At 40.5% G+C, this 26,972-nt stretch overlaps 2 protein-coding genes and 1 long non-coding RNA gene across 6 annotated transcripts in view; 2 read left to right on the top strand and 1 right to left on the bottom strand.

The window, feature by feature from the left end:
- Positions 1 to 3,529, top strand: part of tex2 (testis expressed 2) — a 35,297-nt gene extending 31,768 nt beyond the window's left edge. For all 4 annotated transcript variants that reach the window (XM_042391910.1, XM_042391909.1, XM_042391908.1 and 1 more), the window contains 3 exons: positions 33 to 242; positions 644 to 764; positions 1,604 to 3,529. In XM_042391910.1, coding sequence (XP_042247844.1) covers positions 33 to 242; positions 644 to 764; positions 1,604 to 1,753 — 481 coding nt within the window. In that variant the 3' untranslated portion in view covers positions 1,754 to 3,529. The remainder of the gene's footprint in view (positions 1 to 32; positions 243 to 643; positions 765 to 1,603) is intronic.
- Positions 3,530 to 3,982: 453 nt separating this feature from the next.
- LOC121883585 lies at positions 3,983 to 4,952 on the bottom strand. The gene is made up of 4 exons (XR_006092245.1): positions 4,693 to 4,952; positions 4,516 to 4,608; positions 4,285 to 4,327; positions 3,983 to 4,105 (listed from the first exon to the last, which is right to left on the bottom strand). It is a non-coding gene; the product is annotated as an uncharacterized LOC121883585 (long non-coding RNA).
- A 90-nt stretch (positions 4,953 to 5,042) lies between these two features.
- Positions 5,043 to 26,616, top strand: LOC121883584 (serine/threonine-protein kinase/endoribonuclease IRE1-like). The gene is made up of 22 exons (XM_042391912.1): positions 5,043 to 5,309; positions 12,513 to 12,627; positions 15,239 to 15,272; positions 15,479 to 15,551; positions 15,763 to 15,835; positions 16,946 to 17,068; positions 17,638 to 17,739; positions 17,830 to 18,091; positions 18,642 to 18,720; positions 19,071 to 19,230; positions 20,215 to 20,330; positions 20,462 to 20,656; positions 20,874 to 21,138; positions 21,251 to 21,341; positions 21,450 to 21,639; positions 22,053 to 22,152; positions 22,262 to 22,461; positions 23,053 to 23,200; positions 23,410 to 23,537; positions 24,192 to 24,315; positions 25,073 to 25,140; positions 25,229 to 26,616. The coding sequence occupies exons 1-22, from the start codon at positions 5,232 to 5,234 to the stop codon at positions 25,763 to 25,765; spliced, it is 3,261 nt and encodes a 1,086-aa protein (XP_042247846.1). The 5' UTR covers positions 5,043 to 5,231; the 3' UTR covers positions 25,766 to 26,616.
- The last annotated feature ends 356 nt before the right edge of the window (positions 26,617 to 26,972 follow it).

Below are 26,972 nucleotides of genomic sequence, written 5' to 3'. Positions count from 1 at the left end.
TTCATTTCCATCCTCCCTCTCTGCTCACGTAGCTATGTGGGAGGCCACAGACCCAGCAAGATCATGCGCTTTGTGGACAAGATAGCCAAGTCGAAGTACTTCCAGAAGGCCACAGAGACGGAGTTCATTAAGAAGAAGATGGAGGAGATGTCCAACACACCTCTGCTGCTCACTGTGGAGGTGCAAGAGTGCCGCGGGACGCTGGCTGTCAACATCCCACCTCCCCCTACGGACAGGATATGGTACGTTCACTTCCAGGGAGGAGTACATTGAAGACTGTAGGATGTAGTCAGTGTATGTATGGGAGTCCTTGCTTGAGAATATAACACTGCACCCTCTGCTGGGCAAATACAGACATGCTTGCAATGAAAAATAGAAAGTTAATCACCACTGAACTGAATATACTTAACATGTAAGAAAATGAGGGCACAAAGGTATATATTTTCATTAAAGATGTGGAGTATTAAAACCACTTTGTGCACCTTAAAAACCTAATATGAATCTTGTAGTAATAATAATCACCAGAATGGACAAACCCTGTTGCATGTTTTCATGAGCCCAGCCTACAGGAGAAACCAGACTGCAATTCAGCTTGTGAGATGTTATATAATTATTACCATAAATCTTTACTGTTGGTGGTCAGGTATGGTTTCCGGAGTCCGCCTCATCTGGAGCTGAAAGCACGGCCTAAACTGGGTGAGAGGGAGGTCACTCTAGTTCATGTGACGGAGTGGATTGAAAAGAAACTAGACCAGGAGTTCCAGGTATGCTGTGAGAAAAACAGGAAACTGTGTATGCTTATGTTTAGTCATAAGTACAATTTATTTATATTGTCAATAGAATTTGTAGCTTATGTCAAATTCAGGGTGTTTAATAACTTCTGTAAGGTTTAGAAATTTTAACTGAGGCCAAAAGTTTGCTCAGCAAGGACAAAGGGAATGCCCCCCCAGACGTTTTAGGGTGAAATTTTAGGCAATAAAAGAGGACTTTGGGATTAATTTATGGTTGCCCACCAACATGCACTTCAAAGCAGTGTGCCTGTGGCTCTCCCATCCCTCATATATAGCCAAAGTAATGATACGCTTGCTGGTAGATAACTGCCCTGAGGCTCACCTTCAAACTACTGCAGCAAAGTGTCCCTGTCAGGTCTACCACAGATCTACATTTATCCCTGCCTGACTCCTCTGTGGGTTATTATTATGTACCACCCCCCTAAACCCTGCCTCCAGTAAAATACAGTGCTGCAGAGCTCACTGTTGTCAGTTGTGAGCGAATGTATACATCTGGCTTTCCACAAATGCCGAGCTCAAGCTTTCAAAGCATAACAGTGCAGAGTTGGATGAACAGTGGATGATGTATTTCAGGTCTTTTTCTCCCCAGTTCTTGTTAACAGATATAACCTCATGGCTCTGTCTTGATTTGGTATATTTTTAGTTAAAAAAAGCATATTAATTAAGTTTTGGCTACTTCAAAGTTTCTCTACTAGACACTCAATAACTTTTAAATGGGAGTATTTCAGTGTTCTCCTCCTCTTTTTCGTTGAAATTAAAATGATTTGCTTGTTTCCTTGTTTGCCTTTCATAATGTGCTTGTCCTCCCACAGAAAATATTTGTAATGCCAAACATGGATGACGTATGGCTACCCATAATGCACTCTGCCATGGACACGCGTTCAAATGCCAACTTGGTTACTGTGACAAATGATGCCTTGAAGGACCCAGAACCTGAGGAGTCTGAGGTCTCTGACATGTGAAGACTGCTGTTGAAAGCGTACGTTGATGGACATATTATCACCATGGCAATATGACAAGTCCCCGCCTCCCCTCAGAAACCACAGGTGCAGCAATGGTTCCGGGCCAACTCTCCGATATTTTTACCCATATTCCTGCCCCATTGTTGCACCAGACTGTGGCAGCTCATGAAGTGCGCTCTCAACACTTGGAAGTGTTGGCGAGCTCGTAATCATTCTGTGGCCACTAAAAGCGGGAGAATGGAAGAGAACTCTGACTTATAGATTGTCTTCTAGTCAAATGGTTTTATTTATGTGACATTTAATATTTGGATTCATTCTCTGATGAAACACAATACACGGGGCATGCTGAGACTGTGAGACAAATGCTTGTGTGTGAGGTGATGGATCAGTAAATAGCCATCTAATTCAACCAGAACCATAATACCTGTGATGTACAGCTGCACCAAACATGAGAGTTGTACAGTGTATACATTTTGTGTGACCTTTCTAATGGAGTGGTTTATTGTTGCTGCGGGAACTCTGAGGCCACTGATGAAGAGTGTGTATGTCTGAGTGAGTGAACATTTGAAGGCATAACCTAAAATTTGGAGATGATTTTGCTGAAAGCCCCTGCGTCTATTAATACACATTTCACAGGGAAATTCTCTCGTCTATCACCCATCCACACTGCTGCCTGGCACTTATATGCAAACAGATCAACGGCACTGTGTCCATTGAAGATACTAGATTAGTTGAAATCTGTTGAACATCCCACCGACTGCTGGATGGACACTATCATAATGTACAGCCCATGTGCTTTGTGTGGTAGGGAGTAGTACTAAAACTGACTTTAGAGGGGTTGTATGAATTAAAATATATCTGCAAACACAGCAGCTAAACATTGCCTAGGTCTGATGAATGTATAAATAAGAATGCAGCTCCTTAGCTGTGCAAGGAATAGCTCATTCACTGATGACATGCTTCTAAGCAACATGCTTCAAGACTTCTTTTCATGTTATATTCAGAGTTGAAGAGTAATAATTTTTTGTTTTTATTGCCAAAGCAATCTTTCAGTCCTGTTTGAAGGGTACTGTACGTGCTTAACAGTGACAAATAAGCAATCGGTTAATTATCTAGTGAGGCCACTCGAGCACAGCCGGTGTTTGTATAATTGTAGCTGGAAATTCATAAGACAGAGATACTTTTGCAGGGAGTGAGTGACTGAAACCCTTTTGTGAACACAGCAAGACATCAAGGAGCAGGAAACATACCCATTCTTCCTGTTTTATTTCAATAAATAACATACCGGATATTAGCCATATTATTTAATGTTGTCAGCAGACATACAGCTAATGAATGCTATTTTTTCTTTGTTGAATTATTTATTGATTTGCTGTTCTTTCTGTACTGTACACGAGAAATAAAACCAATAACTAGAGCAAACAGCAAATTTGTGATCTGCCAAGACACCCAGCTGCTTTACAGGTGACTTTTAACTTTACTTGTGTTACGTTCAAATATGTGTGTTGGCAAAGTGTATGAGGCAGAAAGTGCCTTTAAAATAATCGAACATTCCTCCATAGTGAGCCGCCACATTCGTTGCATCAGTTGAGTATAGAGAGAAAATGTCTTTGTGCCATTACTGTGTCGATTAAGACATGCCCTTTTGTTTTCACGGGTTTTGGTGTTGTTCATTTGCGCAGTGACGAAAATATCAGAACATTGCTGTCGTGTTCAGTGATGTCACAGAATGTTATGGTTCTGATCGTTGTGGATCAATAAAACCTTTTGCTTGGAGAGGATTTGTGCGTCTTTGTGCTTATCATCCATGTGTACCATAAAATAACATTACTTTTCAAAATGAATATTGGTCAATATACTATCAGATGTATGTGACTGTCAAATAGTTATACAGATATCAAACAGGAAATATCTGTTGGGCTATAGTTTCTAGTTCACAGCAGCTCTGCAGACTGAATTAAGATGCTAAATCCTTCTTCAAAATGTCTGAGCAATTTAAACAGAAAAAAGTTATTGTTCTGAACTGCATTCATATTCTGTGTCTTGCTTTAAAAGAGAGACTTAGGAAAATTGCCAAGAAACCCCAGTTATGACAAGACTTGGTATGATCTTGCACTAATCTTGACCTGTGTGACCATGGGAAATGCCAATCAGGTTTTAAGTATAGTGCCTAAATTAACATACCAAAACATGTAAAGTAAGTGGAAATAAGTGAACAACAACACTCTGTAAGCTTGTTGACAAAAGCTTTATTCATCAGTTCAAAATAAGTATAAAAGGAACATGAAGGAATGTTAATTAATGAGCCATGATGTCACCTTTACAGTGGCCACGTCCATTTCACAGGCGTCCCTGCAGAAGAAAAACAACTTTTAATTCACTTATTTAAACATAACTTATCAAATATTTCTGTATGTGGGTCATGTCAGAGGTAAAATTGTCTTCAACATTGAATCAGAAGTCTAACGCATTATAGTCATCATTCATAACCATTAAAAGACATTTGCAGATGACTCTCATAGGACACTTACTATTTTGTTTCTCCAGGGGATCCATCCACACAAAATTCAGTTCCTGCAGAGAAATACAAAGTCTCAGTGAGCTTTTTTTTTAAAAAATTATTCTAACACACACACCAGACTGGTCATGGTGGGTCAAGTCAGACTGAATGTTGGCTTCATTTTGACATCAGAAGTCTAACGCACGTATATCATCATTAATGAACCAAAGAAAAGAGAATACAACCATTTTAAGATACTTACTGTCATGCAGTGGAAAGTACACCACCCTCTGTCCACGTGTGGGTATTCAACCACTTCAAAAAACTTAGAATAATCCCATTTCCATCACTGGGCCTGTGTACAGTACAAAATTAAAGTTAGGAGGAAGATAACGTCTTGCATTCACTATTTCATGTTATAAAAAAAATTCAACCTTACCTCCACATTTCCCTCGCCCCATGCGGCCTAGTCACACTACTCAGACATGTGTTTCCTCAAACCGACAATTTATCAGCGAAATCAAGTCATCTATCATTATAATTACTGGAAATTATGCACGTTAAGATTTTCAGACGTGTTAAATGCAAATATTTTGATATGGACATGTTAAATGCAAATATTTCGAGTAAGACTGGTTTAACTACAGAGAGCATGCTTCCTAGGGGTGGACACTGCTGCAGAAAATGTCCCCCGGATGTGTTTTATACCACATCCGGTGCGGATGAACCTTTTCTCATTGGTTCATACTGACTCTACATCTCCCCTCCTCCACTCGTGTGGATATCTATCCCAAAGTCCAACCCCCACATTTCTCATTTCAGGAAGAAGCGGATCTAACGTTGTGCTCGCCACTACTGCCATTAATGTTTCAACGTTTATAAAAATTTCGTAACATCTGGTCGTGAGCCAAATCGCGTTTTCTATGTAGTCTACAGCCGTCCGGACCAACTGTCTATCCCGGTTTAAGACCAGAAAACATGGACTGGACAGTGAGCAGTCGGGCCCTGTTGTGGTGCATTTTGGCGTTGCTTTGCTGCGCTGGTCTCCCACAAAAGGTAAGAGGGCTAACTGGATAAGCTAGCTTAAGTTAGATAATATTGGCTCGGTGTTGCTCGTTAAACTACTCTTTTGACCTAACACTGATTTTTCTGCCTTCAGAGGTACAAGTATTAGTGGTCCAAGCTAAAAATATTAGTTATTCAGTGAGGCTTTCATGCTGTCTGTATGCTGCGTGCTTTCTGGTCATGACAGAAGTAAGCTAACGTTAGCTTGAAAAGTGCTTGTTAAGTTTTGAGCTTCAAATATCCTGCAGTTAAATGAAGCAACATTGAATTGTCAACGTACATTATTTCCAATTCATCAGTCAAGCAGGTCGGGCCAAGGAGACCTGTTATAACAGGGTATGAAACTATATTTGCCATTTGCTATCAGCAACTTCAGCAGGTGAGAATTAGGAAAAAATGTGTGCTAGTGGACTAGGAGATATTCTGCTATGTGTATATGTGTTAAGCTCATGTTTATTGATTAGAGGCCCTAGTGTTATTTCATCAACACCCCCGAAATATATCAGAATAGTATGAGCAAAGTAGTGAATTTAATAAAAGCCATGTCGTTATTATACTAGGTCATCGGAACAGTGTACCTGACGCATTGTGTTGATGTTGTGCGGGCTTAGTCAGATATTAATATTTATAGCTTATATGGTTAATGTAACACTTGTTCTCTGCTTGCCAAGCAATATCAGTGTCAATAAAAAATCACTGATTATTTCTGTGCCCTGCTTGGTGCAAGGTGATGGGTCAGTGTGAAAGTGAAAATTGTTTTTTGTTGTTGTTGTTGTTGTGCTGACTGGTAGATGTCAGTGGACAGAGTCTGTTTTCTGGGCAACTTCAACTTTTGATTCCAAATGAAATGAGACTAAGACAGAAATACACAGGAAATGCATAATAGACACTTTCAGTAGGTTCTTTCCCAACAGTACACTCATTTAGATCAGACTTAAAGAAAAGCTTAATACAAGAAAGTAGCTGTCTCTGTGCTGAGGTAAAGACTAAAGGGGATTCCTACAAGTATCTGTCATCCACCGAAGCTTTAAACTGTATAAAAACCTTCCCTTCTGTTGGTAAGATCTCAAGAGACATCTGAAAGCAGCAGGACAGATTCAGTAATGCTCCATCTGTAGTCTCTAATTTGAAAAGTTCTACGTCGCCAAAGCACAGTGTGGTTATACTTGATTGTCTTTTGTGGTTACCTTGATCAAATCATGCATTACCTGCACCAGAGCAATGCACAACCAGCACACAAACATATGTGCTGCTTATGACTAGGTATTATCAGATTAATTGCAATGCGACCTGATCCAGCAAAAGTATGAAAACACCAAGAACCCTGTGCTGAAATCAAACTGTTGTTTTCTTCACTTTTTACCACTAACAGGATATGGATTTTATAGTATTTAGTTGCTGACACAAAAAGTGAGCTAGCTAACTTGTTGAAGCTGAGCCAGATCCGGATGAGTCCAACGAGTCGTTTGGGATTTATCTTAACTTACCTGGAAAGTTGAGTAGGAGATTGCAACATGGGGAAGTGACAATAAAACACTGCAGTGACGACTAACGGTTCTCTGGCGCCTTCCCAGTTTATACAGGAAGTCACAGAAATACTCGTTACATCAGATCCCATTGTAATAAAATGTTGTCAGAGTAATCTATCCAGCTTTCAACCAGTCTGTTTTAGTGAGCTGTATGATAGGGTAGCTAATTAACATGATATATAGGCTATTTGTGGTAATCATGACAGCGTTTATTTCACCTCTATATTACTCAATTATTTTGCAAATACATTTAGAATGAATTTTCATGTAAGCAACATATTGTATCGCCTACAGTCTGCCGACGACTACCTGTCAGTTAGAATGCCGACCATAAATCCGCTGCCACTCAGACTTGTTTGCTGGACCTGTTCACCTCAGACTCGTTCACATCTGTAATATTCAAAGGCTACAGAATTTTTTCAGCCTCCCTGGCTGATATAAGTTGCCATCAACCACACAACATTTATCCTGTTTACAACATAAAACTTCATTGTACAGACTATTAAAGTCAAAATCTTTACAATTATACAGTGAATGAAGAGTCTCTATAAGATGTATTTTTAGGTTGCTACTTGGGCTTTGGCAAACAGTGATCAACATATTATAGACCAATCATCTTATTGATTTTAATCAAGAAAATAACAGATACATGGACAATGAAAATAGTTTAGTTGCAGCTTTAATACAATGTCATGTTGTTCATCAAACATCTAAGCCAGTCGGCTCTTAGATCAGGGGACATCCAGGGTTCCTCTTCATGCACTGGGGTCTTGCGGTCGATGGAGAGTGACTGATGTGCCTACCTCTGAAAACCGCAGCTGCTTTGATCTCATGAGGTTGTCGTTGCTTAAGTTTGCATGAGAAAGTCAGGATCGAGTCAGACAGGGATATAACCGGTGTGCCTTTTTGCAGCGATAGCTGGTGATTGATTCTGTGCAGGCCTGGCTCATCTTTAAGAAGTCTATTAGTTTGCAAGCTAGTTAACCACTTCAGCTAAGTAGCAGATTAAAGCAGCTTTATAATCCACTATCATGTCTTGGGGTCTTCTGTCAGCCTGTTGGACAGTCTGCTCGTGTTGTGAGGGTAAAAAAAGATAGGCCATCTATAGACTATGACATAAGTGTGTAAGTGTGCGTGTGTGACAGGGATATAAAAACGATGTAGGGAAAAGGCTCATTTTCTCTTTTGACTCTCGTCTTCACAATTGAGCTATTTTTAAGCTCGGTTGATTTTTCCGTTGTATGGAGGATGTGTAACTAAAAGCTAGCTAGCAGATCTACAGCTATTACTGTTTGTTTGGAGATGGTCTTCTCACATTATGCTCATGCCTCACTGCACACATCAGGCCCTTAATAACAACACTAATATTCCTTTAACTGACTTGAGATTAAAATGTGTTCCTCTGCTGTAGTTTGTCACATTGATTGGTCACCACTTGGTCTGAACATTTGCCTATTACAATTTTCAAATTGCAGGAGGCACAATATTTGTTAGAGGTGAAATGTGTGCCAAAATACCACTTTAAATTAAATATTGTCATGCTGCAGATATGTCCTGGCCTACACATCACATTTTACACACTTAAGAAAACATCTGTGTTTGGTACAGATCCTGCAAAAATCACACCATAATCATTTTAAAGTTTTTCAATGAAAATGAGAATAATGATGTAAAAACTGATGTAAAAATTTCCTGTAATGTCGCAAATCATATCACAGTTGCAATATCAGTCAAAATAATCGCAATTAGATATCTTTTACAAAATCATTCAGCTTAAGTCACCATTGCCACATTTTACTTCTTTAATTTTTATCTTATCACAACAGTAGATTGGCTGTGCTTTGACTGAGCGTGCATGAACGAGGGCAACACGTGACATCCTCTCCACTGCAGCAACAACATGCAGAGTGCAGCTGATAAAGACTGTGTTGACACTGCAAGTTGCTAAAATGTGTTTCCAGAGATCTCCACTTTGACTTTTGAATAATTATCTCCCCAATGGCAAACATTGGCATCTGTCTTACTCTAGTAAAATTCAACCCTCCTATTGATGTCTGAAGGAAATCAAACATCCTCAGGTCTATGTCATCTTTATACAGCCCCGAAGGAAAACTATTCATGACTACCTCCATGTAGGATTGAAAGACCGGTGGACAACAGATGTCTTAATAGACTTTTAAAACACGTTTGATAACTTGAACCTGTTGCTGCATTACGTGTCAAATGACTAGTGATAAATGACACCCAAGCAAGCTGCAAACAGACTGCTTATTGCTGCAGACATTGCTGCTACTGTTCCACTTTTCAGCAGAAACAATTAGTTTAGGCCACATTCTGCATTGGCCTCCTTCCACTGCATGCATCTCACAGAGCAGCCTGAAGGGTCAGGCAACAAATGAAAATCTTTCTCTGTCACACACTCAGTAAGACAGCCAGACACGAGAAGATTTCATCAGAGTTGCAGACGATGCTAACAATCCATCTGGCCGTGTGTGTAATACAGCCACACACTTGTTGATTATCGAGTCCCACCATGGTCTGTTGTTTGTTTCCATCACAAAACTGGATGGGAACAATACAGCAGCTGCATTTCACTGTACAGCTGTTGTGTGAAAACACCAAGTGATGGTCAGTTGTTCGCCTCTCATATTTTCTCATCAGCTTTTAAGACCCGCTCAAGTCATTTGCACTCAATATCAGCCAATACTTATTGGAGCATCCCTGCCTCTTTCCCTTCTTCTGCTCCCTCAGTTGCCCTGGTGGGTGTGTGTGTCTGTGTATCTATCTTTAATCCAGTCTTTCTCCTGTGAAGAGACTGTCTGGCTCTCAGTATTTACTGTCTGTCCTCTAAGACAAGTGATTGCATTGTATTATTACAGCTTTTGCCCAGGTGCTCTGGTTTAGATCCTCACTCCCCTAACTATTGGTTAGATGTAATATTTCACTGGTTGACAACATATCAAGAGTTTCTGACAAAGGGGTGATGAATCAGGTGCACTTCTAAAGTGTTTGTGTACACTCAGTAGGAAAGCTGCCAATTACAGCCTGTCCTCTGTTTAGGTTGGTCTACCATGCAGTAGGTTGTGAAGCACAGTGACACACAGCCAGCTGCCAATGATATCATGAGAATTGTAGTCAATGTCCCTCTGAGCCATGTCTGGCCTCATTGCAGAAGGGAAAGTGGAGACCTCAGAACTTGCCAATACTTTGGTTTCGCCCAGTTCTGTAGTATTATGTAACCCGCTTACGCAACAACTAAACATTTCTGTTTTACACGCAGAATAAGGAAATGAAAGGGAATGCCCCAATCGTTCAGTCCTCTAAAAGAGTTTAATAACTCACCACCTCTGTCAATCTGTGCAGCCAGACATTGTAAAAAAGATGTCCATAAACCCCAACATTGTAAAATATCCAACTGTTGTCGAGTATCAGTTTGCATCCAAAACTAAGAGGCTAACAGATGTTTGGAAGGTCATTTGCTTATGAAACCAAGAACCCTGATGGAAGTTACGGGGGGCCCGAAAACAGATCAGTTATGATTCTCCCAGTACAGTTGTGTGATGCATGTGAGTTTGCAGCCCAGTGGGAACAGTCACAGGTGCACAATATTGACTCAAATGCTTGTATAGGATGTGAGATTACAGCAGGGGATCTGTAGGCAAATGTGGAAGGACCCAGTTTCCTTCTGCAGAGTGTGAAACTCTGAAAAACTCTGAAACTGAAAACATTTTAACATCACGTTCAGTTTGTGGGGTTGTTTTGGCCCTTGGTTTCTATCTGGCCAGTTAAAACATGTAAGTATTTCCTCATTTTAAGTTTAAGATGAAAAACACTCATGGTGAGTGTTGTAAAATTACTGTTTGCCCTGGCACTGTTCCTTTTTTATGGCGTTAGTGTTGTAAGGAAATGCGAGCTGTGTGACCAAGAGGAACGCCCTGAGTGACTCGGTGATGGTTGCATTTGCTCTTTACCACATACTCGACCACCAGCTCTGGTGGTTCTTGCGTCTGGCTTAAGGTCACTTCAACCCCCACCTTCTCTCTCCCTCATCAGAAGTGGCTAAATGCTGAGAAGAGTGTGTTAGTAATTATAGATTGGTAATCTGCATAATATGGAGGGGCTGTTTGCACCGCCTCCAGAGACATGTTCAGGGGGATTAGTCAGAGATGTTGATCAATACCGTCGTGGTACAGTAGAAGAATGAGGTCTATCTAAGCTGTTCTGCTTTTCTTAGGCTCCTGTGGTAAAGATGACGGGTTTAGAGGTTAGATTGTCATCCCCAGATTTTTCATTCCCAGTCCCAAGTCAGTAAGAAATCCATTTAAAAAGTATGACTTGGAAAGTAGTTTGTATATGTAATGTAAAAAGATTGTTGATGAAAAGTTCTCCCAGCCTCCTTAACTCGCACTTCATGTCTACCAGTTGAATATAATTTGAAAGAACTGCTTATATCAGAGTACAAAGGTCGTGCTGAGTTCATGTGGTCTCCTTGGGTTTGGTGGGCAGTCATAGCTCTCAACCGACTCATTGGACATCCTCCTGCACCTTGGTGCCAAAAACTAGATGAAGCCCAGAACTTGGTTATCAAAAGCAGCGTTTTTAAAATTCCATAGTGGGTGAGTAGAGCACACATCACCCACAGTGTTGTTAATTCTGGCATAAGCCAAGTCATGAGGCAGGGTCACTTAACTGCTGTTGTGGTTATGGGTTCAGTTGTTTGCACTGGATTGGCTGCAGTTTTTATTTGACTTCTCAGTTTCCTCTGACTGTATCAGTGTACTGCCTCTTTGTCACATGTATTGTCACTTCTGTCATCCAAGTGTTCTCATGTCTGTTCATGTCACCCATATTTGTGAGTGGGAGTACAGGGTTCTGGAAAGAGTGGTGCCCAATGCCCATATGGCCTGTCAGCCCACTATTCATCTGTGCATAGGAAAGTTGAAGCAGTTTCTTTACTCAGTTCATTGCGAAATCTGTTAAAAAACAAGCCATCCTTATAGGGTATGCTGCTTGATTAACTGTAACTCTGAAGTTTAGAACATGCACGCACACGTGCCCAGCCTCATGCTGGTTTTGTTTACCTGCCACCACGCTGCAACCCTGTACAACGATCCTGCCCCTAGTTACCTAGCCAGACAGCCTCCTCCTAGTTTGCTCTTCAACTGTCATTGTAAGGTATTGATCTGAAGTGCATTTATTTGTAAAGCGGGCCATGGCTGCAGTTAGCACTCAGGCAACCCATCACCCCACCAACTATACTGGGGAAATGATGAAAACAGGCCTCTCTTTCTACAACGCAGTAACATTTGTCAGACAGTTGCTCATTTCCTGCCTGATTTCTACTTGTCACTGTCTGAATAATTTCATTAGCATTCTGTAATGTTATTATATTACTTCTCTTTGGTTCAGGTGTATGTGAGGATAAGTAGTCTCTCAGTGATTAGTGACTGATGTTGTTATTCACAGCCTCAATGCAGGAGCACACATTTGGACCTAACCTTTGGGTTTAAGTGGAAGCACACATGCTCACACATGCCTGCGTGCTAATGTCTGAGTTTAATGTTATCACCTTGATTTATGTGCATAATGAATAAGTTTGTCTGATATTTTGAGTAGAGATGTGATTGTATACATCTCTTTGTTTTTTTGTGTTGTGTCCCTGTAGGGGTTTTGCAGCACAGTTTCCCTTCCTGAAAGCCTGCTCTTTGTGTCCACCCTGGATGGAAACCTGCATGCTGTTAGCAAGAAATCAGGCTCTATCAAATGGACTCTGAAAGAAGGTAAGAGGAGGGGACCAGAGTTGAGTGTGATTCACTGTCAAGTTTTTCTTTGTCTGCTTGTCTCGTAGGCATAGTTGCATTTGTAAAATAAAAACAAAGTGGGTTTGTGTGCTGCCACAGAGAAAACAATGAGATCCCATTGTGTTTTTTGAACCACAATGAGGTGCTTTTGACATTTTCAGTCTTCATTTATGTCATGGAGAGTATGCCAGAACACAACAATAAGAGTGATTTTTAAAGAATTTAACAAAATTCTAAAAAAAATTGTCCAGTTATATCATTCAAAGTTTAAAGAATTGAACAAAATTTCCATAGGTGAAACTTTCTACTCTTCTAACTTTAACTCCTCTAATACTGACTTAATTACAGTGAATGATTTCAAGTCGTTGCTAGTTGATACCATATCCTGTCACTGCTACTTGGGTTTTATGATTATCCAAACTCGTGTATTGATTTGAACAGATGTGAACAAAATGGAGGCCACATTACCAATATTTAAGACACAGGATTTGAACTTGCTACCATTCTTAGTACTATACAAGAACTAAATATGCTGTAAGTCATTCTTATTTTCTAATGCTGTTTAAATAGTGTAAACAGAGCATATATTTTAAATTATGATCACTTGAGAACCACAAAAAAGCCCTTTTTTCCTCGTTTATTGTTTCAATGCATATACTTGTAATATATTTTGTCAAAAAAAATACTGTTTTTGCCTTTTTATTGGTATTACTGAGTTATACAAAATGGTTTCTGAGATGAAATTTTATGTTCAGGCCATGCTTGAGTAAATGCTGTGAGATGTTCTGTTAGGCATGGAAACTGGGTAATTATTAACTGAAAGAGGGGCAAATATAGTCTGTAATCAAGGTCAGAATGGGCAAGGGTAAGTAACTTTGCTGTAGTATCACCTGCACATACAGCATGTGCTGTGATTAGCATGTTACTGTCGGCACTATACACTTTTTACAGTGTATACAGTTACATGAGATAAGATAGACTGAAGGGTTATCGGAAATAGTGTGCTGAAAATGTCTACTTTGGATTTTTATTGTTTTGTGTAGTTTTATCTAGTTATAGCATTCATTAGTTTTCTTGTTTGAAGAATTTCTCCTACTCTGTGAGAAGGAAAAATCAGTAAAATAAATCAGGTAAAATTACCCAGAACCCTAAAATAATCTCACATTTTTCTTGAAAACAAGATTTTAAGAAACAGTAAAATTAAAGTGGTGTGGGCCTGCAAGTCCTGGATAGATCCACCTAATGGCCAAATCATTAATAATCACGGGCAGAGGCTGCTTCCTCCGCATCATCTGTTTTTCTGGAAGAACTGTTGAATATAAATTTGACCAGTTCTCCACCAGGCTTTGTACACACCTGTTGTTGTGTTCCAGTCAGGCAACCAAACACCGACAAAAATCCCAGCACAACTCAGCTCACATGTATGTCCTCTCACTGTTTGCTTGTCACTCTTTGTTGGCTTTGTGTACATGCATTTGTATTTCAGCCAATGAGTGTTAATGTCCCTCTGTGCAACATGGTAAACCATTGTTTTCTCACCACCTTCTGCAATTACATTCAATAATAAATATGGATGAGTCTTGAGCACAACAGTCATCGACCACCTTCAGGTAATCCTATGCAGACCCCACCCCCTTCCCCAGCTATTGTTGACCCTCTCTGACACCTCTACAGAGATCAGCACCATCTGGTCCACGCCCTGTATGTTCACACTGTTAGGAGGTGTGTGTTTTTATAGTAGCAACGGTTCGGGCCTCATGCTTTTACTCTTGGCTTAAAGAACTATTGTTGTGTTTTAACCTATTATTATCACTGACCATGTTTCAAATAGGTTTTTTTTTTCTTCAGATTTTTGAATGGTCAGTTATTCATGCCACAAGGTATGAAAATCCACTTGCAGAGACTCTGAACGTGAAAAGTCTGCACTTCCTTAGCCTACAACACAACAGTAATATAACTTATAATGTAATATCATAAAAAAGTTAAGACTAATGTTCATTGTGATGGATCACATACTGTATCTCAAGTTGATTTTCATCTTCTGCTGAATGGAAGCTGATCGCTGCCTAGAGGGTAGAACCCACTGTTGTACTTTTTTGGAAAATGGGAGGCAGTATTGTTAATGTATGACATTAGTAATAAAAGGGGTTCAAAATGCAAAAACTTGATGTGGTTCCTGGGAGGCATTTCAGGGAGAAAAATTAACAACTCACTCATTTATTTCCAATATTGAAATATAGAGTAAATTTTTTTTTTCAATGATTTAGGCTCATCAATCTCTTCTCAGCAACAGGTTAAAATGTTAAGTACTTTTTTTAAGAGAATGAGCTCTAATATGAGCTCATTAAACAATCGCATACAATACCATAGCTGTTACCTGTCAGGCTCATTCATGAAGAGCAGTTAGCAGATATGACTGTTTGCCTCAGGGGAATCAGTTTTCATTTGGACTTTGTGTTCTTTGTGCGGTTGAATGTCATCAATGTTCATGCCATTTTCTTGCTCAACAACTACTGGCCATGGTTTCTATTGTCAGCTAATATTCTTGTCAGTCCTGACTTGTATCTTGTCTCCTGTTCTCTCCTCACAGATCCAGTTCTTCAGGTCCCCACACATGTGGCAGAGTATGTATCTTTTTGAGCTTTTTTTCCGCATATGTGCATGTATGTGTCTTTGTGTGTTACACATGTCTGTGACAAAAGACGGTGAATGCAAATGGTTGTGGTAACCTGTTGAGCTTGTCTTATCTGACAGTCAAACTAATTGCTGACATAATCTCCTTTTACTGGTTGTTAGTGTGATGTTGTACCTTCTTTACTCTTTCCTGCAGACCAGCCTTTCTGCCTGACCCCAATGATGGCAGCCTGTATTCTCTTGGAGGAAAGAACAACGAAGGCCTCACAGTAAGAGAAAATAACTTTATCACAAACTATAATCTCCCCCCTTTTGTAAGAAACATCCTTCTCAGTTCCCTCTTCTACAGAAAAATGTTTTCTCTGAACATTTGTGTGTAAAAGTCATGCTGAAAGTAATGCACGCTCATTCTGCAAGACAATCCCCATAAGATATGTCTGATGATACGGTTATCTGATTTGAATTTGTGTGCTCAAACAGAAATTACCGTTCACTATTCCTGAGTTGGTCCACGCCTCTCCCTGTCGCAGTTCTGATGGAATCCTTTACATGGGTAAGGCTGATTTTCAATAAGAAATTAAGTATGTCTTTTGGTTAAACGCATGTTTGCTACACTCTACGTGTGTATCGACTGCTGTGACATTTGAATAAGTTGAGTGAGTGCAGTCCATGTCCCCATGTGTCTCCTCACCTTAATAAACCGGTGTTATCTGGCTTTAACAGAATACATAACCGTACCTTTCTATTCCACTCAACCTGCGGTCGTAGCTTGTGCTCTTTTGAATTTACAACAGTTAACAGGGGAAAGGTAATCTACCATAGTGACTGTGTCATTGTTCGAAGGGAAGCAGATGACATTTGCATCCTCGCAGTCATTATCAGTGTGGCTTTTGTTTTCATTCAACTGAAGCTGCAGCCAGCACAAAGCATAGCGGAGATACAAAGGCTGCAGCCTGAAATTCTCTCTTTAAATCAGTCCATGTATGAGAGTTTGTAGGATTTCTTAGGCTAGATCATCCTCCCTCCTCAGCTGGTTTCTCTGAATCCTAGCAGCTGTGACCTGATTTTGTTGTTTTTGTACTCATCTATAATAGCTATGATTAGGGTATTACTGACACTCCCTGCACTGACAAAACAGATGAGATGCCGGTACAAAGAGGCCATGGGTTGTTCATTCAGTGTTATAATGGTAACACCCATCACTATGAAGGTTAAATGGTTGCATGTTGTTTTGCTTGCTTGTTATTGTACACCACGCACCTTTTTGGTCATTTGACAATTCTGTTTAGATAGCCCAAAATTACAAATATGTCTCAGAGGGTTTTATGTACTTTTACTCTGCACTTTCTACCATAAAACCCCTGATTCAGATAAGGAAAATACCACAAAAAAACCTTCAACAGGAAAAAAGAGAGAAACCTCACAGAAAAACCCTCTTCCTGGGTGGACCGATATGCAATAGGTGTCACATTTACAGATTAGTCAGAAGTGCCAGTAGTAGAAACACAATGACAATATTCTAAAGTACAGAAAATAATATAAAATAAATATCAAATGTAACAAGTTTCTTAAATGTTTAATATTAAACAGAAATACATATGCAAAAGCAATATAAATGGTTTAATCATGGCAGAGATAAGTCATTTTGTTTGTGTTTTTGTAGGTAAGAAGCAAGACTTGTGGTATGTGGTGGACTTGCTGACTGGTGAGAAACAGCAGACGCTGACTTCCTCCTTTGCTGAGATGCTGTGTCCCTCTTCATCTCTGCTCTATCTGGGACGCACAGGTAAAAACAAAAACAACCCTGCAACACAAGTTCAGCTATTACAACTGGCATTTGTTGCTCACCTGGCCAGCCTTATCTCGGTGAGATTATCAGTTTGCATTGCAGCCCATCCCATTCAATTGTTGATCTCATCTGGCTAATCGGTAGGCCTATTTGTCTTGCCTACTCTAAACCCAAAGTGTTGGCAAACCTTTATTTTCCTTCTGCTCATCTCTACTGATGTCCCCACCCGCCTTAACAAGACCACCAGCAGTGTTTAAGCCTGGAGAAGCAGGGGTAATTGTAGACAATGTCCTAGAGCGTGAATATTGCTATTATCCCTTAACTTGGTGTCAAGTCAAAGCTCACTTTGTCACCCAACATCAGGATTTAGGTTCAGTTTTCCATTCTTTGAGTCCCACCTTTTGAAGAAGACGAAATCCAACACTGCTTTGCATTTACGCCCAGAAATGGATACTCCACACAGTTTCAGTGTCCCAAGCCTGTCCATGTTACATAAGGAAAGCAAAACAATACAAATATTTTTTTTCCCTGTGTGGATAAGTTCTCCTTGTTCATCTTCTTGTTAGAGTACACCATCACTATGTATGACACCAAAAGCAGAGAGCTGCGCTGGAATGCCACCTATTCTGACTACGCCTCCACCCTTCCTGATGATGACACCAAATACAGTAAGACTCTTCGACACGCTGGTTCTATTGTAGCTTAAATTTCTGACAGACAATTCCAATTACTCATCTGTTCATTGGTCTTCCCCACAGAGATGGCTCACTTTGTGTCCAATGGTGATGGACTCGTGGTGACTGTGGACAGCGAATCTGGAGACGTTCAGTGGGTGCAGAACTATAACTCTCCGGTGGTGGCCATGTATATCTGGCAGCGCGAGGGCCTCCGTAAAGTTCCCCATACTAATGTGGCAGTGGAAACCCTACGTTACCTCACTTTCATGTCTGGAGAAGTTGGCCGCATCACCCAGTGGAAGTACCCATTTCCCAAAGAGAAGAAGCCCAAGAATAAGTTCATGTAAGCCGACTGACATCAGCAAAATTATTTAAAATGATTCATCTGGTTTCTAAAGTCTGTCATACTTTTGAATACCATCCAGAGAACAAACATTAGCCAAACACTTTTAAACATGTCAGAGCCTTTAATACTTATTAATCATAGGTTCCTAAATTACTAAAGGGTGAGATCAAAACGTACTTTATTTATTTAAGATTGCTTCATGTTGGGATGGAGTTGGGTCTAGACATGTAATATCTAACAAGTGAGTGCAGATTGGCCTTGTTTCACCGCTGGTTTCACACTGCAGCACGTTTTATTTTTACATACTGTGTTCACACCTGCTCTTGCTGGAAAGAACAAATAGGACTTTCAGTGGTTGATCCACTGTGAAAGTTTAGACTATTTAGGGAGGTGATGGAGAACTGTTCTTCTCCATTTTGAATCTATAATGGTACATTTACTCAAGATTGTGTGCTGTCACACTTCTGTTTAGCATTAAACAGACATAGTGTAATGTATTTTCACAAGTGAACAAGCCATTTCTTGACTATGCTTTTCCTCTTTTCAGGGCCACATTGTATGTGGGTAAATACTCTACCAGTCTGTATGCTTCTCCCTCTCTGGTGCACGATGGAGTCACTGTGGTGGTGAGTGACAGTTGTATATCTTGATTTAAGCAAAACACAGTCCTTATCACCAAGACATGAACATAATACATGCATGTTTACTTTTAAAATATTTGCAAGTTTTGTATTTACTTACACATTTATCATCTTGTTACATCAGTGTTCATTTTTGCTTAATAGTTTCCTGGTATGTGTGTGTGTGTGTGTGTGTGTGTGTGTGTGTGTGTGTGTGTGTGTGTGTGTGTAGAGTAAGTAGAATACTGTTTTTAGAAGAGTACACTTGATTTTTTTTTCTTTGAGGCATCTGACAGGAAATGTATCTGAATTCCTTAAATATTTGTGTGTGTGTGTGTCTGTGTGTGTACGCGCAGCCTCGTGGCAGCACCTTCCCCATGCTGGAGGGTCCTGACAGCCAGGAGACTGAAGAGGACAAGGAGTGTGTCATCACACCTAGCACCAGTGTCAAGTTCAACGCTGCACTCAGAGAGCGAAACCGTATCAACTTCATGAGGAACTACCTGCTTCTCATAGGTATTTCAGTAGTACATAAACAATGATATCAGGTCTAAACTATCAACTCTGAGTAAGGAGACCTTACGTGGTACAGTGAGGGAGAAACCTCCAGGGGCAGCACCTAAAAAGGGAGGAAATTTTAGTTTCACCAACAATTCACACAATACGGTCTGACATCAGTAAAGATGATTACTGTAAAATGATTACTGTGTGTTGAAAGGTTTCACTCTCATTTCTGTTCACTGCATTTTGAAGTCCAGGGCCTTAAATGGTCCACTGCACTTTGAGTAACTGCGTTGCAATAAGTTTATTTAGTAAAGCACCTTTCACAGAAATAAAATATAAGCCACAAGATATAAGTTAAAGAAAAAACATACAAACAAAAACAAAGACAACAAGGTACACCAAAAGAAACTGCTAGACATCAAGTTGAGACAAAGGCCAATTTGAAAAGATGGGTCTTAAGTTGCTTTTTAAAAGCTCCTACAGAGACTGCAGACTGTATGTCTAAAGAAAGACAGTCCCATAGTGTTGGAGCTGCTACTTCAAAGGCATGTTCACCTTTTGTTTTCAGTCGAGAGTGAGGGACAGCCAGTAGGCCCTGGTCAGGAGACCTAAGTGATCTTATGGCGATATAGGATGGAGAAGGTCACAGATCTACTCAGATGCCTGTCCATGCAGGGCTCTATATGTGTAAACAAGAACCTTAAAATGACTCCTAAACCTGATGGGAAGCCAATATAAAGAACATAAAATGGGTGTGATGTGAGTCGTCCTGCTGTACCTGGTTAACAGCCTTGCAGCAGCATTCTGGACCATTTGTACTGAGACTGCCCTCTGCTGGATGATAAAATGAGTAGAAGTTTAACAATATATAGTATTTACTGTTAATTTAAACACAAAACATGTAAATATCTCGACTGCAATAAATGTTTGGTTCAGATGTACATCTATGATTTTGCAGCTGTTGCTGATGATTAATGAGTTCACTCTCCATTTCAGGTCATCATGAGACACCTCCTGAAGCTCACACCAAGATCCTGGAGAAGTTCCCAGACAGCTTTCCTCGCAATCAAGGCAACGTCATCCCACCTACCACTGACAAGAAAGTAGAGGAGGTCTGTGTGTGTGTCAGTGTGTGTCCCGTGATTTATTTTAATATATTTGTCAGATATACCCAAGCATCTGTGCAGATTTTCTCACCCTGTCCTCATTTCTTTGACCCCCCACTGTTCTCTTCATGTTGCAGAAGGTGAACGATAGTGGTATGGATGACGGCCCCCCTACTCCTCTGCCTGAAACATCAATCCAAGAACCTGGGGCCAGTGGTCGCATTGTGCGGCCAGAGGCCCCTGTGGATTCTATGCTAAAGGACATGGCCACCATCATCTTCTCCACTTTCCTCCTGGCGGGCTGGGTGGCCTTTGTTATTACCTACCCTAAGGCAAGTCAAACATCACCACCTAGTGGACTGTTGAGTAGCTGCCTCTACCTAATGTTAACAGATAACATTTCATGTGTAGAAATAAGATTAAAAGGCTCAAATCCACTTGCAACTAGCGCTCATACATTCCACATCAAACAACTATACTGACAACTTTACAAAAAGAAGAGTTTTGTTATTCTAAGATTTTTAGACATAATGTTCTCTGTTACTGCAGAGTGTGCACAAGCAGCAGCAGCTGCAGCACCTGGAGTTCCAGAGACAGATGGAGGAGAGGTTGGAGCTGCTCCAGAGGCAGCAGCCATTCCCCCCTGCAGACGTAGGCCTGGGTTTGGCCTCAGACGGTGACTACCTGGAGGTGGCACACACCCGCTCCGAATGCTCAGACCACAGCAGCCCCAATGTCACCCCCCGCGCTTCCAACCACTCCAATCTGTCTGTGTCTGAGCTGGGCAGCTCTGCCAATGAACATGAAGATGGAGGTAAAGATGGAGAAATTAAGATTATTTTCACACTTTCTTTCTTTGCGCTTATTCAGCACTTCAATGAACAGTTATAACCCAGTTTTCACTGAAATTACACATTTCTTTTTAGAAGAGGACTCCAATATTGTCAGAGTGGGCAATATAACTTTCCACCCCAAAGAGGTCTTGGGTCATGGTGCTGAGGGCACCATTGTGTACAAGTAAGTCAACTAGTCAACAATTATTCATGATAATTTTAATTTAATTAGTAAAACACTGAAGAAATATCCCTACATCACAATGTTGCATTTCCATCGTTCCTCCACAAGGGGTCAGTTTGACAACCGTCCTGTGGCAGTCAAGAGAATTCTCCCAGAGTGCTTCAGCTTTGCAGACCGGGAGGTTCAGCTGCTGAGGGAGTCAGACGAGCATCCAAATGTCATCCGATACTTCTGCACTGAGAGGGACCGTCAGTTCCAGTACATTGCCATTGAGCTGTGTGCTGCCTCACTTCAAGAGGTACTGAATGGCTCAGAACACTTGAGAACTTATTTCTTACCTGAGTGTGTACAGGCATAATTACTTTTTTAGGAGTCTTGGGAAACTTAGTTCCTTGTCTGCAAGTAAAAGGGCTTTGTAAGCAAAATTAATTAGCTCCAGTATTTTGCTCATTTTAATTGATGTTTCCACAATGATGCATTACTTTTTTGTGAAGTCAGCATGCTGTTGTTCTGTGGGTTTAACTGTACCATGTGATTTTGTGAAGTTTGGTTATAAGCAATAAGTGGAGGAAAATAGTCAGGATTCCTTCATGTCATGCGTCATTATTTATACAGCACAAAAACACTACAAGAAAGGAACATAACTTCAACCAAAATGACACAGCCTGTTATATTTATTGGACTGCACTGACTGAAATCTTCCATCTCTAGTATGTGGAGAGGCAGGATTTTGACCGTCATGGACTAGAGCCAGTTATGCTGCTTCAGCAAACCATGTCAGGACTGGCCCATCTGCACTCTCTCAACATAGGTATGTATCACTGAATATTAAGCCACTTTCACATTCTCATAACCCATAAATATCTACACCCCAAAAGCAACAGCTTTTTTTTTGCCTTACCTTCATACTCTCCCTCCAGTCCACAGAGACCTCAAGCCCCACAACATCCTGGTGTCCATGCCCAACGCCCACGGTCGGGTGCGAGCCATGATCTCTGACTTTGGCCTGTGTAAGAAGTTGGCGGTGGGCCGCCATAGTTTCAGCAGAAGGTCTGGGGTGCCAGGCACTGAGGGCTGGATCGCCCCTGAGGTTCTCAGTGAGGACTGTAAAGACAACCCGGTGAGTTCAAAGGACAGTAGCAGCTCTCTCATGGAATTCATTAAGGAAACATATAGAAATTTTTTTTTTTTTTTTGCAAAAGTGTGCAACTATCTTATGTAGAAGTCTGATAAAACTATGACAAATATAAGCTGCAGTTGATGAAACAATAGAGCCATCAAAGGAGCTTTTACCCAAATGTTACCCAGTTTTTACAGAACATAATCTTCAAACTGTCCATTGGGTGACTGTGGGACCTGAAGGAGCAAGAAATTTGAAAGATTAAACATTAAAATAAAAAAATAGATTAAAAGTTTAAGAAAAGTTGACAAAACTCACTGTGTGACCTCACAATACCTGTGATAATTTGACAACCCAAAACATTTGTCCTTTATGGGGCTCACAGCATCTGATGTAAGTGACTCCAGAGAGTAGGGACATTTTAGGTTGTTGTAGCCATGTAATAAGCAGCATAACCACAACCTAATTTACTAAAAAAAACAACGTTGGCATATATTACTTGATACTTTGTATTATTTGTGGTGTTAAATTGTTTTTTATATGTTTCACGTTGACCTTCCTCTATCCTTTTACTCCTTGTGTCCCTTTTAGACCTGTGCTGTTGATATCTTCTCTGCTGGATGTGTGTTCTACTATGTGGTGTCTCAGGGTAGCCACCCTTTCGGTAAATCTTTGCAGAGGCAAGCAAACATCCTACTTGGCACATACAGCCTCGACCATCTGCAAACTGACAAACATGGTGAGGACTAAACTTGTGGTTTTATTATCTCAGATGACTGATTAAGTACAACAATAGGAAAGAAGTTGCTCTGTTATGTAGATTAGTAGGTGCAGTAGAAAGGGTTTGGTACAGTTTTGATGGCAGAAATAACAGTTTTTTTAAGTGAACAAAATGTATTTGTGGACAATTGTCATGAACAGCATGTTTTTTATCATTGACTCTACTAGGGGACATTGTAGCCAGAGATCTAATAGAGCAGATGTTGAGCATGGAGCCCCACAGGAGGCCTTCAGCAGAGAGTGTTCTCAAACACCCTTTCTTCTGGAGTCTGGAGAAGGAGCTGCAGTTCTTTCAGGTTAGTCATTTTTCACTCATATGAAAATGCATTTCTTTTGTAATAAAGTGCAGTTAAAGTTCCTGTAGTGATCATATGTTTTAGTTTTACTGACATGTGGTTATAGGTAAGATTGTTCAAACCACATCCTGCATTTGCTGCCAGTCAGTGCACTGTGCTGTTACAGACTAGTGCACACACACACGCCTTCCTCTAAATTGCATTAATCTGTATGTATGCTCTGTTTGCTTTTATCACTGATACATGTTTCCAACCAAAACTTATTCAGATTTTAATGTGATGCCATGTAGTCTGTATTGGACTAGATTAAAAGCTGATTCTTAGCAATATCTAAAAAGCTCTGAATGCTTGTAGGATATACTGAATGCTTGTAGGATATATGAGGATCATCTCCTTTGGTTGACTCAATCCTTACAGACAAATCAAAGCTTGCTGATGCAATCCATTAGTAGCCATTATTAGTCATGTCTAATAATTCTATTATAGTAGACTGTACTTGCACCTTGATTCATGCAAATGGGACTCATTCATGGTTAAAATAAGTTTTTGTGTATAATAATGTTCTCAATTACAATAAGACCATAATAAGAAAAGGCATATTAGTTGAAATTAAATCTTTTTTTTTTTTTTTCACTTTTTTGTGGTTGCTTGCAGGATGTGAGCGACAGAATAGAAAAGGAACCGCTGGACGGACCAATAGTGAGACAGCTGGAGAGAGGGGGGAGGGCTGTTGTCAAGGGTGACTGGAGAGAGCATATCACTGTGCCACTGCAGACAGGTATGAGACCATCTAAACACAACATGTCAAATACAAGCTCCTGGAGCCACTTTTTGTAAAATAGTTCTTGTTTCTCATGCTGCTTCAAACTTAGGGTTTTAGTATTGCACTGTTTCAGTTAACAGCCAGTTGGAGAAATGTTTTGCCCCACAAGCATGATGTACATTCAGAGTTGCACTGAATGTATTAGTTGTGTCCTGTTACCAGGAAATATTGCAGTTTCTGACTCTGGCTGTCGCTTCCTGTCAGCATTGCCACCCAATGTGTATCACAACCTCATGCAATTTTCTTGAACTGGTTGTCATTGGACTTTGCACTTAGTTTTATTGACCAATAATGCAAATGGCACAGATGTTATAATGATTTCACCACAAAGGCAAAAAGGAACTTGCAGACGGATAAAAGTGATATTATGTGACTAAAGTATGTGTCATATTACAACAGCGTAGTATAAAAGTACACTCAAACAGCTACCTTTTTATTAAAAATAAATAAATAAATAAAACAACTAATTATTTCAAACATTCAATTGTTTCAAGTGTCTAAGATACCAGATGTTATTTTGTTCAAACATTAAAAATCATCCACTGAACCTCTGTTTTATATTTTCTAAATTGCACTGATTGGTCTGATTCTTTAGTTGCTGCACAAAAAGGCAGATGTATAATTTCTTGCCTTCTTATTTACTAGCTGGTGGTTAATGAGCAAGGATTCATTCTGTGGGTGATGCATGCCGTTTTGTGTCTTTTGTTTGCAGATCTGCGGAAATTCCGCTCTTATAAGGGTGGGTCAGTCAGAGACCTCCTTCGTGCAATGAGAAACAAGGTAAGAGTGTATGTTAATGACTATGATAAATTGTGTTAAGTGAAACTAATTTCTACAGTCAGCCTTACGGTCTGTGCTCCCTCAACAGAAACACCATTACAGGGAGTTGCCCGCTGAGGTCCAGGAGACTCTGGGCTCCATCCCTGATGACTTTGTCTCCTACTTCACCTCCCGCTTCCCCCACCTGCTGATGCACACCTACCTGGCCATGCGGACCTGTGCCCCTGAGAGGCCATTCCTGCCTTACTACTCCACTGCAGAGCAGATTGCAAAAACACAGGCTCAGTACACACACATCGGGCCACAAAGACAAAATGAGCCATGCACTCAACACCTGCCAACAAACACATCACAACCCCAGGAATCCACACATTCATCACAACCAGTGCAGGAGTCGACACCTGCTGAATCAGTGCCCTCTACATCACCAGATGAGCCTGTATCTTCACACTCGCCAGTTCAGACAGTGCAGCCAGCAGAGCCAGAACTGTGCACACAGACTGACTTGCACTGTCAGACACTTGCCTCAGAGTCAACTACAGTTCCTCTCACACAAACAGGATCCAGTCAGTCTGAAATGCACACGCTGCCAGATCCTCTCACACTGGACAATGAACCAGTGTGAACCGGACCAGAGTCAGGTGGACCCAGCACAGACGGGGAGCATTGCCTTAAAGAGTGGACACCAAGTGGGGCTCAGTTGCTGTGCCGTGTGCTGGTGAGGACCAGGCCTGCAGTGCCTGGGATCCACTGCCTAGCATAGCAGCTGCACCCTGAATTAAGTGCCTTCTGCTCACCTGGGTTAAAATGTTCCCCGACAGAACCGTCCACAAGTCTGTCTCTGCCTTGAAGAGGTCAGATATCCAACATGGCGTTGTTGGACATTATCTTGTAGCTGGACTGAGCAAAGAGAATTTTTTTATTATTATTTTATAATGGCATGTCCAAAATAGTGTTTGTCCCAAAAATCTCTGGCCTCTATTGTGGGAAACATTGTGTGGATGTTATTGAACACTTGGGTAGTTTTATTGTGCAATGTTGTATTTCTCAGTGAGCCTGTTCACTGCACAGATACTGTATGTATATTTTTGTATAGACCGATTCAGAATTTGGATCATTGATGATAAATCATTTAATGTGGCCAATGTGCCTTTTTTTTAAAAATATCACTGTGCTGTATGGGTACAGATCTTTAAAATTAACTATGCTAAATGTGCTTGATTCCAGTTAATGCTGCTAGACTGCTTCTCTTTTTGTCAATCAAGACTTTATCGTGCTGACTCGGTAAGAGTGGGCTGTTCCAAAGGGTGTTCAGGTAAGCATCTGAATACTGTAGGTAATTTTAGCCTCATTTGATTATCTAGTCAAATATGAGTTTAGAGGTCAGGCTGCAGAACGCTCATGTATATGAACTTTTCAAGGGTGTCAAAGTGAAGTTAATGACTTGCACATTAAATTCTATTTTTTTTATACTAAGATTGTGTTTGTTCATTGATCTTGATGCATCTCAGTATGGAATATTTATCAAGGCTCAGTGCCGCAAAGAAAATGTAACACTTTTATTATTGTACATTAAAAAAATATGTCTTCATTTAACTGTAGCTGGTATGCACTCCAGTCTGTGTTAGGTCGGGTGCTCCAACCAATGTTAACTGTAGCTATAGTATGTGTCTGTTAATTAAATGTTTTGGAGCATTGTTAAGTACAATCAGGCCTCTGACAAAAAGGACCTTTACAGAGTTATAGTGTATCTAAAACCAGACTCACAGATCAGGATATAAACCACCTACAATGCAATATAGCCAGAAAGTAACAATTAAAGAAACACTCAA

The sequence above is a fragment of the Thunnus maccoyii genome, chromosome 18 (genome assembly GCF_910596095.1).
Source record: "Thunnus maccoyii chromosome 18, fThuMac1.1, whole genome shotgun sequence".
NCBI classification, from domain to species: Eukaryota; Metazoa; Chordata; class Actinopteri; order Scombriformes; family Scombridae; genus Thunnus; species Thunnus maccoyii.
This window is presented reverse-complemented; position numbering and strand designations above follow the sequence as displayed.